This window comes from Pseudorasbora parva, chromosome 5, assembly GCF_024679245.1.
Source record: "Pseudorasbora parva isolate DD20220531a chromosome 5, ASM2467924v1, whole genome shotgun sequence".
Lineage (NCBI taxonomy): Eukaryota > Metazoa > Chordata > Actinopteri > Cypriniformes > Gobionidae > Pseudorasbora > Pseudorasbora parva.
In genome coordinates this window covers 24,621,576-24,639,387 of record NC_090176.1, presented here as the reverse complement: position 1 = coordinate 24,639,387, position 17,812 = coordinate 24,621,576, and the positions used below count along the sequence as shown (strand labels likewise).

Sequence of the window (17,812 nt, the reverse complement as noted above, 5' to 3'; positions counted from 1 at the left end):
TAAAAATGTAAAAACGCATCATATATTGTGAGATAGAAGTGCCATACAGTATGTAAGCGAGCCCCTTGGTATTCTAAAATGGGGCTCAGAGCTTCTCTCAAATTTTACCATCAGAAATAACATCCTCACATCAGCCATTTGTTCAGCAGATGTGTTCGGTATCTTCAGTATTCTGATAGTAGTGATCGTGAACTCACATTTGAACTCGTAAGCATGCGTGCATTCAAGAAAAAGGGCAGGGGGGGGGGGGGGGGGGAGAAAAAGATAAAAAGGTAAGCTTATATCAGATAACAATGCTACAGTACATCTCCAAGCCTGGAGGCAAAGCATTTTGCAAGCATTAAGACTATAAACTCTCTTTTTTTCAATATAATCCCATTTCAAACCTCTGATGTATGCTACAAACTTAAGCACAAAACACACACTGTAGCTTGGCATCCGCTTTATTTCCAGCCCCACTGCTGGAGCAGGTCAGAGGCCGGTGCACTCAGCATGAAGGACTGCATGAATATGTGTTATCATTTAAAGGGACAGCCAGTCTTATTGTAATAGATCCCTTGTGCACTCAAGAGTAACTCTATTGGACATATGTGAGGGTTGAGAAAGCCCATTTGATTCCAGAGGTCACTTCAGTTTGTTAGTGTGAAAGCGAATTTTCAAACCCTGAAGTTCTCTTGAAAGGCGGTATAGGTTACACTTCATGTGGACAGTGAGAATAGCCTGAGAATTACTCATATTATCCACATGCATGTGTGTGCATATAGCTTCGGTTGCCTTAAGTTGATAAAAGTGGATCCCAGGTATGCGAGATCTGCACAGCATTAGAGATTTTCTCAACACTCGCTGCATGCAGGCAGCACATGGTGGCAAAATAAATCAATCAAAATTATTCCCGCCCGTCAGCACTGGTGGAGCCGCTGGAGGGGCCCTGCCTTCTCTGCATCTCTTTTCATCCTGCAGCCCCATGCTTCATTGACTCAAAGATTGAGTATTAAAAAAATATTTGCTAATTCTCACAGAAGCCCCTTCTGGCATTAAGTTCTCTCTTTCTTTTCTAGGCAGGCCTGGGCATAGACAGCTGCATAAAATTTGTTTGGAATTTGTGTCTTGGAGGAAAAAATAAGAGAGGGAGGTGAAATCAAGAGACTTTTTACCCTCTGTCTGTCATGACAACCTCGTCTTATGAATGTATTGGATTAGATTAGTGTGGATCCAGAGGGGCAAATTTTGTCTTTGTAGTAGTTTAAATGTTGGATGATATAGTGTTTACAAAATGTAGTTTGATCTGTCTGATTAAAAAAAAAAAAAGGCTGACGTAATATCAAGGTTCCCATGAAAATGGAAAATCTGGAAATATCAGGATTTTTTTATGGAAGTTTTCCATTTGAATAATGATTATAAGCTGTCTAAATCTGCCCTGCTCTAAAACATCTAATCATCTAGTTTTAAGAAAACAGCTTACATTCACTTTTAGTTAACATTATTTTTTTTCTTTTCATATTGGTTAGGCCTACTTATTTTAACAATTCCATAACATTACCATCATGACAATGCTGATATAAAAATGAGGATGAACAGATTTATAGAGAGTTTAGTTTCTTGATGTCTTAAAGGGATAGTTCACCCAAAAATGAAACTTACCCCATGATTTACTCACCCTCAAGCCATCCTAGATGTATTTGACTTTCTTCTTTCAGACAAATACAATCAGTTATATAAAAAAATGAATTTGAAGTCTCCATCCATCCATCCATCCATCCATCCATCCATCCATCCATATAAAAGTAATCCATATGACTCCAGGATGTTAATAAAGGCTTTCTGAAGCGAAGTGGTGTGTTTGTGTAAGAAAAATATATATATTTAAAATTGTATAAACTAAAATAAATAGCGTCTGACAGGTGGTGGCTTAATCAGTTTACGGCAAAAGAGTAACCTCTGACCTGACTTATTTCTGAGCATGGATGCGCAGAGGATAGAGCTAAACAAAACACCAGTCAGAAATAGAAGTCTTAAAATAAAATTTCTTAAGAGTAATATCTCAGAGGATTTCGATATAAGAGGAGCTTGGGTTTGTTTCCCAGCCATATTTGTTTGAACCGCGAAAGGCATCAAAACTTATGCTACTTCTAAATCCTACATCACGCATTGTGTCAGGGGTTACTTTTTTCCGTAAGTCGACTTGCGTATGCTCTCTGTCGGAACCTAAAAAAACCCATTGCTTCACTTCAGACAGCCTAACCCCTGGAGTCATATCTCATATGGATTACTTTTATGGATGGATGCATGGACGGATGGATGGATTACTTTTATGGATGGATGGACAGACGGACGGACGGACGGACGTTTTTGGACTAATATTATAAAGCTTGGAAGAGCCACAGTATTTTTTTAAAATACAACTGTTCATCTGAAAGAAGATAGTTATGTACACCAACGATGGCTTGAGGGTAAGTAAATCAAGGGAGAATTTTTGGATGAACTATCCGTGTAAGAATTAACAGCAAACTAATGGCTTCTTTGAAGTAATGTACTTTCATTGATTCACTGAAGGCTTCCTTATTCGAACTATTCCTGAGACTTTTGAATCATTCATTTTAGAACCAGTTCATAAGAATCATCTGCTCATGAATAGCTGTATGTTTTTTGAGTATTCTGGAGCTGAAATCTGCTGTTATCTTTTAGACTTGTGCTGTGTCACAGGACCAGTGACAGGTCCAGTTATGAATTAAAAAAGAAGGCCCCACTTTATATAAGGTGGCCTTAAGTACCAAGTACTTACATCAAAAAATAAGTACAATGTACTTGCTGTGTTCAAATTATATTGCAAAACACCTTTGTTGATATTGAGGTGGGATACGGGTAGAGTTAGGGACAGGTGTGGTGGTGTGGGTAAATTTAACGGTAGGGTTAGGTGTAAGGGAAGTGCCAACTGTGTAATAACAAATGTAACTACAGAAATTAATTACAGATGTAATTACATGCAGGTTTTTTTTTTTTTTTTTTTTACATGTAAGTACAATGTAAAAACATGTGCGTACACAATAAATACATTGTATCAAATGATTAATTAAAATGTTAGTACATAGTAGTTAAGGCCACTTAATATAAAGTGGGTCCAAAAAGAAAAAACATATGCAGTATACACTGATGAATTGTTCACAATAAGATCTATAACATTATAACATTTTTAAAATAGGGTGAATTATAATTTCATGATGACTTTAATCACATTTATGCTCTAATTGGCTATGATTTTACCGTATGACAAAGCATTTTTGCTTTCCGTGCGGAAAGATGATGCCTATTCATTTGAAGGCATTATAATCAAAATTATTATGTATTTTTGCACCATTTAGAAATACTGCCATGTATTAAATAAGATAAGATAAGCCACACAAATACAGGTGGTTCATGACATCCTGAACTGAAACCAGATACTGCACTGTCTAGTAATGCACAACAGACCGACAACCCAAACAAACAATGTTACAAGGGGTTATATCGAGTTGTATTATAATATCAGTGATTGGATTAACACAGAGTAGAAAAAGTGCATGTTCAGTAAAATATTGTATTATCTAAAACTGTGAAATCAATCATTATGAGAATACTATAATACATACTATATTGCCAGAAGTTTTGGGACGCCTGCCTTTACTTGAAATTTAATGAAATTTAAATTATCCATAGAGTTTAATATGGAGTTGGCCTACCCTTTACAGCTTTAACTCTTCTGCAAAGGTTTTCGCCAAGGTTTAGTAGTGCAAATGGTAATGGAAATTTTCCAGAAGTGCATTTAAGAGGTCAGGAACTGATGTTGGACAAGGAGGCCTGGCTTGCAGTCTCCGCTCTAATTCATCCCAGAGGTGTCCTATCAGTGGAGGTCAGGCAGGCTAGTCAAGTTCCTCCACACCAAACTCGCTCATCCATGTCTTTATGGACCTTGCTTTGTGCACTGGTGTGCAATCATGTTGGAACAGGAAGGGGCCATACCCAAACTGTTCCCACAAAGTTGGGAGCATTAAATTGTCCAAAATGTCTTGGAATTCTGAAACATAACGAGTTCCTTTCAGGAACTAAGGGGCCAAGCCCAACCCCTGAAAAACAACCCCACACCATAATCCCCCTCCTCCAAACTTTACACTCAGAGCGTGATTTAACACTCCAGAGAATACGTCACCACTGCTCTAGAGCCCAGTGGTGTCATGCGTTACACCATTGCATCCGACGCTTTGCATTGCACTTGGTGATGTAAGGCTTGGATGCAGCTGCTTGGCCATGGAAAAACCCATTTCATGAAGCTCTCTATCCACTGTTCTTAAGCTAATCTGAAGGCCACACAAAGTTTGGAGGTCTGTAGCTATTGACTGCAGAAAGTTGGCGACTTTTGTGCACTGTGCACCTCAGCATGTGCTCACCCCGCTCTGTAATTTTACATGGCCTACCACTTCATGGTTGAGTTACTGTTGTTCCCAATTGCTTCTACTTTGTTATAATAACACTAACAGTTGACCATGGAATATTTAGCACAGAGGAAATTTTGCGAATGGACTTATTTCACAGGTGGCCTGGCCACCTATCACGTTACCATGCTTGAATTCACTGAGCTCCTGAGAGCAACCTTATTTGTATACAGCTATGGGCATGGAAGTGATTGGAACACCTGAATTCAGTTATTTGGAGGGATATCTCAATACTTTTGGCAATATAGTGTACATTACATTCAGTATTATAGTTGTTTAATAGTTTCATTAAACCTCTGTAAACTTTAATTTCATCCCATGCGATTAACATAAAGACGTTGGATCGTTCACACAGCTGCTTCTTTCTTGTGCCTTTTGAAAGAGAACAGTTTGGAAAGACAATAGACAAGTGTAGGTTGTGAATGAATGATTTGGAGAGATCATTACACTCTGTCACTCAAATGATCTAGCCTCACATCAGAGCTAATATTGCTAATATTGCCAATGCTTGATTTTGTGTTCAATTCTGGGAACGCAGAATTACGCAATCATGTAGGGACTAATATATATCAATATTCAGAGAACGCCACAGAAAGGTTTGGATAGTAATGTAGTGAACAGCTCTCATTTTATACAGATTTCATTGGTGTTTTGTGCACCAGAAAGCTACAGGTGTTTTCAGGTGGGGTGCTGTCAAAGTGGCCATAGATGTATCAAAACAGGAACACACACACATTGCTTCACAGTATGAAGACGACAGTGGGCGTGTGAATGGACAGCTGGGATTAATATATGTGTTTTTGTGTGTGTGTGTGTGTGTGTGTGTGTGTGTGTGTGTGTGTGTGTGTGTGTGTGTGTGTGTGTGTGTGTGTGTGTGTGTGTGTGTGTGTGTGTGTGTGTGTGTGTGTGTGTGTGTGTGTGTGTGTGTGTGTGTGTGTGTGTGTGTGCACTCATGAGCTCTGATTCCATTTCATTGTCCCTAATGAATCCCATTCACTGAATCATGCGATGCAGAATTGGCACAATCCTGAAGAGTGACTGCACACTCACTGCATCCAGCGTTTACACAGGATAAAAGTCATTTCTTTCAACTCCATTACTACAAGTTGCTAAACACATATGTCCTTTTCAACCTCTACATTCCTTTCTTGTTATTTACTGTCTTTTCTGTTGTTGCAGAGAAATCGGCATTATTACATTTTTAGCATTTAATAAATACTTAGTGAACTGGTTTATGCCCTTTTTCTTTTAAAATAACTTATAACAAAAATAGCTTATTGTAATTTTCCTCTTAAAGTGGAAACATAACATTGAAAATGAATATAAACAATTTTGATGAATTTTAAATAAATGCCTCCTTGGTAAACATAACATTGAAAAATGGTTACAGACCCCAAACTTTTGATAGGTAGTGCAAATGGAATGTGCTGTAATCTGCACTGCTTATCAAAAGTTTTGGTCTGTAACCATTTTTCAATGTTATGTTTACCAAGGCTGCATTTATTTATTAAACTCAACAAATACTGTTTATATTCATTTTTCATTGTTATGTTTACCAAGGCTGCATTTGTTTATTAAATTCAACAAATATTGTTTATTTAGATTATTTATAATAAATAATCAGTAATATTGTGAAATATAATTTTATTTAAACTATCTGTTTTCTATTTGAATATGTTTTAAAGTGTAATTTATTTCTGTGATGGCAAAGCTAAATTTTCGGCATCTTCAGTCTCACATGATCCTTCAGAAACCGTTTTAATTTGCTGGTTTGATTCTCAAGAAACATTTCTTAAGTTAACAATGTTGAAAACATCTCTGAAATGTATTTGAAATACACTGTAAAAAAAAAAAAGTGGGGGAAAATAGGGCCCATACGGTGTTAACGAAATCCATATTGAGTTTTCATGTGTTTTATTATTTAATACAGTGCAATTAATGCATTTGATACATTTTTATATTGATTGTTGTGGAGGGGATTTCCATTAACATATCTTTTTTTCCAGGCCTTGAAATCATTGTTTTTAAAATCTCCAGGCTTTCTCTGAACAAAGGAACCCTGATTTTCATGTTTAATTTTTGGTTGTTTGTTTTAAAAATGTATGGATCATGATCTTTAAAGGGATAGTTCACCCAAAAATGAAATTGATGTCATTAATGACTCACCCTAATGTTGTTCCACACCCGTAAGACCTCCGTTCATCTTCAGAACAAAGTTTAAGATATTTTATTTTTAGTCCGAGAGCGCATCCAAGTGTATACACACTATACTGTCTATGTCCAGAAATGGAATAAAACATCATCAAAGTAGTCCATATGGGACATCCGTGGGTTAATTAGAATCTCTGGAAGCATCAAAAATACGTTTTGGTCCAAAAACAACAAAAACTATGACTTTATTCAGCATTGTTTTTTCTTCCCTGTTTCTTTTCAGTCCTCAAATAAAGATTCAAACGGTTATTAATCAGCAGATTGATTCATGATTTGGATCACCAGTGTCACGTGATTTCAGCAGTTTGGCAGTTTAACACGCGATCCGAATCATGAATCAATCTGCTGATTCACAACAGTTTGAATCTTTATTTGAGGATTGATTTTCGATGCTTCAATAGATTCTAATTAACCAACTGATGACACATATGGACTACTTTGATTATGTTTTTATTCCCTTTCTGTACTTAGACAGTATAGTGTGCATACACTTGCATACGCTCTCTGACTAAATATAAAATATCTTAAACTGTGTTCCAAAGATGAACGGAGGCCTTATGGGTGTGGAACGAGTTAGAGTCCTCATGAAATCAAAATCGATCTTATTTACTTTGTTAGCACATATTACAGGTCTTAGGGCGAACAATTAATCCCTGCAAGTTAATACACAGAAAAATTTGTTTGTCGTGGTAATCTTTAATCAAAATCTGAAAAGTTACTTCCGGTCTAGAAACAGCGTTCCTTTTCAGATGATGTCAGTTTGACGGCTTGCATTTTAAAATGTGTAACCACACCCCTTTACTGTTAATCTGCTATGAGTGTGAGATGGAGAGGAGGAGCGCTGAGGTTAAACCCTGCCCTCTGTTCAATATTCCATTTCACTTGGAAATGCGTCACAGCACTGAAGAAAACTCACTCGCTACTTCCGGTTCACTGGGACTTTAATGACATCAATTTCATTTTTGGGTGAACTAACCCTTTAACTGAACAGCATAAGGAACAGATTCACAATGCAGCTTATTCTGTCCTCACATGACTTGTTTAGCCACAGTAGTGCTGTCGTTGTGGATGAGACTACCTTATCACAGAAATAGCTCATGCAGCTTTAGAATATCTAAAGTGGTATATTTATCAGAGTCTGATGTAACCCAGCCTGGCCAACAATCAGAAGCTAACTTTGATGTGTGTGTGTGTGTGTGTGTGTGTGTGCGTGTGTGTGTCTGTGTGTCTGTGTGTGCGTGTGTGTGTGTTCCTTGTTTGGCAATACTTGTGAGGACACAAATGTCCTCACTTATATAAAACATGAAAATGACTCACTAGTGAGGACATTGGACTGGTCCTCACTAGTTTTAAAGGCTTATAAATCGACCAAAACATGTTTTTATTTAAATCTGTTGATCTGCACATGTTTCTGTGATGGGTAGGTTTAGGGATAGGGGTTGGGTTAGGGGATAGAAAGTATAACTGACCTGATATAAAATCAATAGGTGTCTATGTAATGTCCTCACTAATATAGTGAAACAAACCTATATGTGTGTGTGTGTGTGTGTGTGTGTGTGTGTGTGTGCGTGTGTGTGTGCGCGCACGCGTCTTTTCACAGATATCCGAGAGACAGCGTTCGTTTATGCCATCACAGCAGCGGGCGTGACGCATGCAGTGACCCAGGCCTGCAGCATGGGGGAGCTGCTGCAATGCGGCTGCGAGGCCACACGGAGCAGAGGGCCGCCCCCTCGTTTAGCCAGTATTGGCCCCACCGAGGGGGTCAAGTGGGAGTGGGGGGGCTGTGGGGACGATGTGGAGTTTGGCTACGAGAAGTCCAAGCAGTTCATGGATGCCAGACGGAGGAAGGGCAAGAGTGACATCCGCACACTAATAGACCTTCATAATAATGAGGCCGGGCGACTGGTATGTTATTTCATGTTTATCTTGTCACAAATAGTTGCTGTAAAATAAAACAAAAATTGAAACAATCTTTGCAATGTTTTTACAGAGACTTATTAATAGCCTTTTAGTTGCATGAATAATTGGCTAATGTATTAATTGAATAATGTATATATGCATATAATGTAATGTATACATATAAAAAAAGATTATATATATATATATATATATATATATATATATATATATATATATATATATATATATATATATATATATATATACACACACTGACCTAAAAGATTATTAGGAACACCTCTTCAATTCAATTTAATGCAGTTATCTAATCAACCACATTTAAGGGGTGTGGTCCTGGTCAAGACAATCTCCTAAACTCCAAACTGAATGCCAGAATGGGAAAGAAAGGAGATTTAAGCAATTTTGAGCGTAGCATGGTTGTTGGAGCCGGACAGGCCAGTATGAGTATTTCAAAATCTGCTAAGTTACTGGGATTTTCACGCACAACCATTTCTAGGGTTTACAAAGAATGGAGTGAAAAGGGAAAAACATCCAGTATGCAGAAGTCCTGTGGGCGAAAACGCCTCATTGATGCTAGAGGTCAGAGGAGAATGGGCCAACTGATTCAACCGAGGTATGCAGCAAAGCATTTGCGAAGCCACAACACGCACAACCTTGAGGCGGATGGGCTACAACAGCAGAAGACCCCACCGGGTACCACTCATCTCCACTACAAATAGTACTAAATAGGAAAAAGAGGCTACAATTTGCACAAGCTCACCAAAATTGGACAGTTGAAGACTGGAAAAATGTTGCCTGGTCTGATGAGTCTCGATTTCTGTTGAGACATTCAGAATTCAGACGAGTCAGAATTTGGCGTAAACAGAATGAGAACATGGATCCATCTTGCCTTGTTACCACTGTGCAGGCAGGTGGTGGTGGTTTAATGGTGTGGTGGTGTTTTCTTGGCACACTTTAGGCCCCTTAGTGTCAGTTGGGCATTGTTTAAATGCCACAGCCTACCTGAGCACTGTTTCTGACCATGTCCATCCCTTTATGACCACCATGTCCCCATCCTCTGATGGCTACTTCCAGCAGGATAATGCACCATGTCACAAAGCTAGAATCATTCCAAATTGGTTTCTTGAACATGACAATGAGTTGACTGTACTAAAATGGCCCCCACAGTCACCAGATCTCAACCCAATAGATCATCTTTGGGATGTGGTGGAACGGGAGCTTCGTGCCCTGGATGTGCATCCCACAAATCTCCATCAACTGCAAGATGCTATCCTATCAATATGGGCCAACATTTCCAAAGAATGCTTTCAGCACCTTGTAGAATCAATGCCACGTAGAATTAAGGCAGTTCTGAAGGTGAAAGGGGGTCAAACACAGTATTAGTATGGTGTTCCTAATAATCCTTTAGGTGAGTGTATATATATATATATATATATATATATATATATATATATATATATATATATATATATATATATATATATATATATATATATATATATATATATAATTTTTTCGTAACACTATACACTACCGTTAAAAAGTCCTTCTTCCAAATATATTCTTTACTGTTATAGTTTTGGAACAACTAAATGATGACAGAGTTTTCATTTTGGAGTGAACTATCCCTTTAAAACTGTCTACTGATACACTAATGAGAGTTAGTTGACATGTAGTTCCTAAGGAAGCTTATTGCAGAAAAAAAAATTTACTCTGTTTTTCTCTGTTTTAATTTTAAAATGTAATTTTAAAATTTTACTCTGACTTAATTATCTCAGAATTATGAGATAATTTTTCATGAATAATTTTTTTTGCTCTGTTTTTCTGAATTAATGACTTAATTATCTCAGAATTATGAGATTTTTTTCTTGGAAAAAAAAAATTGTTCTGTTTTTCTGAATTAATGAGATCCCTCAAAATCCTGCTTTTAGCTGAATTGCATGGAAGTAAACATGTCCCGCCTTTCAAGTTTAATCCAGTTTTATTTTACTTTGGCTTTGAAACATTGCTGCTGTCTTTATGTAATATAAATGGTATTGTTTTAGTGCATCAATTTTGAGCAGACACCTCAAGAATTTGCCTGTTTCTCCATATCAGATATGGTATGCTTTGCGAGCCCGATCTCATGAAAATACGTATAAATAGTACAAGTGTGCAATCTTGTGGAATGTATACGCCAAAATGAGTCTTGGTGTGCATATGGTACACAGTTTTTCACGCTTATGATACGCACTTTATGGCGTATTATACGTACGAACCCCCCAGCCCACCACCCACAACCTACCCAAGAGCATGTGTCATATATACGCCATAAAGTGCGTATCATATGCAGGCGAAAGACTGTGTAGCACTTGCATTATCTCAGTATACAGTCCACACAATACATTCCAGACAATATACATTAGACACGATTTCACACTCGTACTATTGATACGCATTACTATGTGATCGTATTAAAGGTCCCGTTCTTCGCGTGTTTTCGAAGCTTTGATTATGTTTACAGTGTGCAATATAACATGAGTTCATGTTTCGCGTGTGTAAAAAAACAGTATTTTTCACACAATTTACTTATCTGTACAGCGCTGTTTCCTCTGTCCTAAAAACGGCCTGATGATTTCCTTGTTCTATGAAGTCCCACCTTCAGAAATACGTAACGAGTTCTGATTGGGCCAGCGCTTCCTGTGTTGTGATTGGACAGCAGCTTAGCGCACTTTGCCCGGAAAGTTCCCGCATCTTACCATAACGGGGAGATGCAAGAGCTGAATGCACGCTCTTCTCCACGTGGGAGAGCGACAAAACCACGCCCCCTATTTTGCGTGTTCTTGTGGGCGGAGGGTTAGTCAACAAACGGTTCTAGTGACGTCATTACATCCCTGCACTTCCTGCTGTAGTCCAAACCGGCCGTTAGCTGTAAGCTTTGAAAGGGAACTGCTGTTAAATAAAATATCTCGCTTGGCATTGAACTTTGAGCTTTATAATTTTACAGGTATTATTTATGCTCTAACAGCAACATTACACACTAACTAAAGTTTGAAAGATGGAATTGCGAAGAGCGGGACCTTTAAGGTGATGGATCTGAAATGCGTTCAGGCTGGCTACGTGGTGACAAAAGACAATCAGGCAATTTTTGAAAATACTGGATCCCCATGGAGTGCAATAGCAATGTTCTTTTCTGCTGTCTTGAGGTGTCTGCACAAAGTTGACGCACTAAAAACAATACAAAATGTATTACTTAAAGACAATGTCTCAAACCCAAAGTAAAATAAATCCAGATTAAATTTGAAAGGCGGGACATGTTTACTTCCATGCAATCCAGCTAAAATAGAGCTCTTGGCAGGATTTTGAGGGATCTCATTAATTTAGAAAAACAGAAGAAAAAAAAAATCAAGAAAAAATGATCTTGTAATTCTGACATTATTAAGACATTAATTCAGAAAAACAGAACAAAAAAAATTATTCATGAAAAATTATCTCATAATTCTGAGATAATTAAGTCATTAATTCAGAAAAACAGATTAGATTTTTTTTTTTTCTCAAGTGAATGCAATAAGCTTCCGTAAGTTCCAAAATTGCTTATAGTCAACAGATTTTTTTAAAGGGACCATTAAAATTAAGTGTTATATATTTTTTTAAAATATAGAGTTCTTAGTTCACAACCCTTGTTAATACATATCAACAATAAACAAAATTAGAACCTGTGATTAGCGTGATTAGTGATTAGTGATTAGTGACTAGCCAGGTAGCTTTTACAGTATTTACTTACATGTGTTGCTAACAGCAGCCTCAGTTACCTATCACCCTCATGCAGGTTTGGCGTAGATGTTTTTTATTTTTTTATTTTTTATGTTCTTGGTGCGATATCACTGTAGATAGATTTTTTGCATCGATGCATAGATGATACAAGCACAGTCGTGTGCTGTTTTGCCTGTACAACCCTTCAGAGATAGTCAGGCTTAAATGAGCAGATGGTGCACTTCAAAAGACCAAGCATGGAAGAGCTCGGAAATGTTATGGAAATATACTTGGCAGAGGCTGAAGAAGACAGTTGAGACTAGTTTCCTCAAATCCCCACTCTTTTCATTCCTTATAGTCTAGATCAGTTTAATAAAACAAGGGCTTTACAAAATTACAGCATTAATATGTACATTACATAAAATTAAATATTGTGAGTTAACATATTAAGTTCCTTTCAAAGTGAATAAAAGTCAATAATATATAGTTAATATTAATTATTTAATAAGTAATATGTGCAATACGACACTGAGCAGAGGAAGATATTTAGCTGTGTACTTTCGAATCAAAATGCATATGTGCAGTAATTCATTGATAAACTACCTTATGGATATAACTTCATATGTGTAAAGATGTTATACAAATACATTTTCCATTAAGAATGTCTGGTAACGCTTTAATAATAACTGCACACTATGACTCATTAGTTAAGCATTAGTAAATATAGTCAATTCGTAATTTATAAAGTATTAATATACATTAGTAAGCAGTTTATAATACAGCTGTAAATGCTTTGTTCTTGATTTTTTGGAATATCTATAATGTGTTTAACAATTGTTTTTTCATACTTTATTAATTATCAATTTATCATTTCTTAATGAAGTATTACATTATTTACAAACAAGTTATTTAGGAGTTGTCAGTTGTTTATAAGATCATTTAGAAGGTAAATGGTAAATGATTTAAAAACTATTTAAATATACATTTGTACATAAAAACTTAGTTAAAATGTATTCCTACTGTAATTCATACATTTTTCAGGTAGTTATAAAACATTTAGTAGTTGTCAGTTAACTATATGAGCTCATCTAAAGTGAGGACTATGCCTCGTAAAGCTTTAAACTTCAAATCAAATAAATGCACTGACATTTAAATTAATACGAACAAAATATCTATTAGTATTACAAGGAGTATATACAAGGATGCATTAAATTAATCAAAATTTAAATGAAATTTTACAAAAGATATTTGGTAGAGGTAAAACTATTTGAAAATCTGGAATCTGTGGTTGCAAAAAAAAATCTAAAGATTGAGAAAATCACCTTAAAAGTTGTCCAAATGAAACGCATAGCAATGCATATTAATAATATTAATATTTTTTTAATCTTGATGGAACATGAGTTCTTCTTAATATCCCTATGATTTTTGACATGAAAGAAAAAACGATAATTTTGACCCATACAATGTATTGTTGGCTATTGCCAAAAATATACCCATGCGACATTTGACTGGTTTTGTGGTCCAGGGTCACATATATATTAAGCAGGAAAATTGGTTTCAAAGAATGCCATCACAGGAATTACATTTATTTTTAATTATATACAACCCGATTCCAAAAAAGTTGGGACATTGTACAAATTGTGAATAAAAAAGCAATGCAATAATTTACAGATCTCATAAACTTATATTTTATTCACAATAGAATATAGATAACATATCAAATGTTGAAAGTGAGACATTTTGAAATGTCATGCCAAATATTTGCTCATTTTGGATTTAATGAGAGCTACACATTCCAAAAAAAGTTGGGACAAGCAGCAATAAGAGGCAGGAAAAGCTAAATGTATATATAAGGAACAGCTGGAGGACCAATTTGCAACTGATTAGGTCAATTGGCAACATGATTGGGTATAAAAAGAGCATCACAGAGTGGCAGTGTCTCTCAGAAGTCAAGATGGGCAGAGGATCATCAATGTTGCGGTGAAAAATAGTGGAGCAATATTAGAAAGAAGTTTCTCAGAGAAAAATTGCAAAAGGTTTGATGTTATCATCTACAATGCATAATATCATCTAAAAATTCAGAGAAAACATTTGGTGCGTCATAAAGAGGAAGATGTGACAAAGAAGACCTAAAACAGTTGAGCATCTAGAAGCCTGAATTAGACAAGAATGGGACAATATTCCTATTCCAAAACTTGAGCAACTTGTCTCCTCAGTCCCCAGACGTTTGCAGACTGTTATAAAAAGAAGAGATGATGCCACACAGTGGTAAACAGAGCCATGTCCCAATTTTTTTTGATGTGTTGATGCCGTAAAATTTCAAATCATCTTATTTTTCCCTTAAAATGATAAATGTTCTCAGTTTAAACATTTGATATGTCATCTATGTTGTATTCTGAATAAAATATTGAAATTTGAAACTTCCACATCATTGCATTCTGTTTTTATAGTACACTGTGGCTCCAATTGAACATTTTCTAGTTTGCCGAATTTAAATTCTGTGAATTGATGGAATTAAATTCACAGAAATTCAATTAGGCCTACTGAAAAATTTAGATTTGATCAGTCACCTGAAAATTGGAGACCTGATTTTTTTTTTTACTGTGTATAGTGTCCCAACTTTTTTAGAATCTGGTTTGTAAAAATAAATAAACAGCTATTTCACAATATTACTGTTTTTACTGTATTAATGATCTAATAAATGCAGCATTGGTGACATGAGAGACTTCTGTCAAAAATATTAAAAGGTCATATATATATATATATATATATATATATATATATATATATATATATATATATATATATATATATATATATATATATATATATATATATATATATATATATAGTTTTTTTTTTGTTTTTTTTTTAACAGTATAGTGTCCAGAAACAAGTGTGACTGTGTCTGTTACACCTTTTTGGAATGCAATCAGAATTTTTGCTATTGCATTTGCCTCTAGTGGCATCTGTGATGTCAGCGTAGCTACGTTTCTAATACTGTACAATGGAAATATCTAGTGTATGTGTGTTGTAGATCATTTTGAAAATCTCTTGAGATGTTTGCAACTATTTTATAGTTCATTATTTTTCCGTAGTCTAAAGTCTGATTTATGATTTCCTTTAAGCAATCATCAGTCGGCCAGTGGCCAAATCCTCACATTAGTTATTCACTAGTATCAGTAGTGCTTCATCTTCCAGAGGTCACTGCCTCACAGCCTCAGGTCCTGTTACTATGAGGTCAGTCTCAGGTAAATGGGCATTAAGGAGCAAGCTGGGGGGCATAGACATGTTTGGCAGATAGTGATTTTCTTCCAAAGTGGATTCCAAACCCCCAAATGCCCCGCAACAACTTGTTTCGAATTAAAGCAGGAAAATCGTTAATGCTGCATTTATCAGATGTTAATTTCAACAGGTATAGAACTGTACAAATCTCTGTTTTCAAGCCCTCGGATTGGCTTTCGGGTGGCTGGAGGCTACAGAGGGAGGGGAGAGACAAGGGTAAATTCCTTCTAAATAGCTTCTCCTTTTATCTCACTGAACTATCTTTGTGTCTTGAACTGCAGGCGGTGAAGAATTATATGAGAACTGAATGTAAATGTCACGGGCTGTCTGGCTCTTGCACTCTGAGGACCTGCTGGAAGAAAATGCCACACTTCCGCGAGGTGGGCGACCGCCTGCTCGAGCGCTTCAACGGGGCATCCAAAGTCATGGGTGGGAATGACGGTAAGACTCTCATCCCAGTGGGGCAGAACATCAAACCTCCGGACAAGCAAGATCTCATCTACTCGGCCGAGTCACCGGACTTCTGCCTGCCCAATCGGAAGACGGGGTCCTTGGGCACTCGCGGGCGAATGTGCAACAGCACGGCGCTGGACGTAAGCGGATGTGACCTTCTGTGTTGCGAGCGGGGTCACCGGGATGAAACGGTGGTCCTTGAGGAAAACTGTCTCTGCCGATTCCACTGGTGCTGCGTGGTCCAGTGTAAAAAGTGCTCGGTCAGGAAGGAACTGAGTTTGTGTCACTAACTGAAAACCCTTGAATTTGGGATGGAGGAGAGCGATTCCGAACACGGAAGTGGTGCCAGTGTCAGAACAAAAGAATCTAGAGCATTCCAGATTCATGCATACACATTTCAAACCCTGAGGCTCTGGAAAAGCCTTGAGGAGTGTCTGACTTGTGATTCACCCCTTAGAAAACCCAGGACGCTAGTCTCAATGACCACTCGAGACTCAAGGGGTTCTTTAGCTGTGAAGTCAAGACATTCAGAAATTCTTAAAAGCAGATTGAGAAGGCTTTTGTGCATCTTTTTCTGTTAGATCAGCCCTATATATTTGATGAGTTCAGACTAGAAGCACATCCACATCAGCAACGCAGCCACTGTGTGATGGCTGTTCATGCTCTGAAGAGACAGAACACCAAGAAAAGGATATTTTGCATATCGCTGAATATGAAACAAAGACTATTATTTATAAGCATTTAATATCATGACTACTTCTTGTGACTAATGCCCTGTTATTTTCAAAAGCACTTTGAGAACTGTAAAAGAAAGGGTAACCGGTCATTTTACTCTTAAACTCAAAAGTGAAAAGCAACATGTAAAAACTCTTTATGTTTGTGAGATATTTAATCTGTGGGGCTTTTAATGCACTTTTATTGATACTGATCACTATTTTTCATTGGTTTGCTCTTTAGTGAAATGCATTTTCAGTGGTTTGTTTCAGTTTTGGTTGTTTGTTAAGTGTTCTTATATAAGAATTCTTCTTTTGACCTCATATTATATATGCTCTGAAATTCCTTTCAGTATGCTAACACTGCTCAACAGTTCTCAAAACAAATTGAAACTGATTATTAATGACAATGATCACAGGAATGCATGATAAATTGTCATTGTTTTATAAACGTATTGTTTTATTTCCAGTGGATCTCTCACAGGAGGGTTAACAGTGATATGGTTTCCATTGACCTCGTATCTGTAGGTCAAAACACCAATTTCAGCACCGTGTTAAATAAATTAAGTGTCACCCAAATGAATTATGTTTGAAATAGAATATTTCTGCGGTCAGTACAGTTAATGAAATCAGAAAAAAAGAACTGTTAAGAAATGGACATAAAGAATGCAGAGCTTCACTACCTACTTAAGGGGTCAGCCATGAGACTTTCATCAAGTGTTAATCTCAAGCACCCAGTCCTTTGTTTGGAATGTATTGCAATTTTGGAAAATACCTTCGCGAGGTATCATCTGGAGTTTGCGCTTGCGAGGCACAGACCAGAAAAATGCCATTTTCACATTCATTTTTATTAGGAGCAGAAGTATAATATACTTGAGACTGAAAAGTGACGAGATTGTCACAAAATGTAACATAAAATTTGTCTCTATTTATCCGTAGACTCTTCTAAATTTGTAGTTCCTTGCTTTTATGCAACCTCATATCTGAGAAATGTGGATGTGTAAGATTATCGACTGCTCTTCAAAACAACTG

General features: G+C 36.7%; 1 protein-coding gene across 1 annotated transcript in view; it reads left to right on the top strand.

Moving 5' to 3' along the window:
• The window catches only part of wnt6b (wingless-type MMTV integration site family, member 6b), a 28,143-nt gene extending 10,331 nt beyond the window's left edge, over window positions 1-17,812 (top strand). Inside the window, exons 3-4 of the mRNA XM_067444973.1 lie at window positions 8,278-8,582; window positions 15,896-17,812. Of these exons, the coding sequence (XP_067301074.1) occupies window positions 8,278-8,582; window positions 15,896-16,357 (767 nt within the window). The 3' untranslated portion in view covers window positions 16,358-17,812. The remainder of the gene's footprint in view (window positions 1-8,277; window positions 8,583-15,895) is intronic.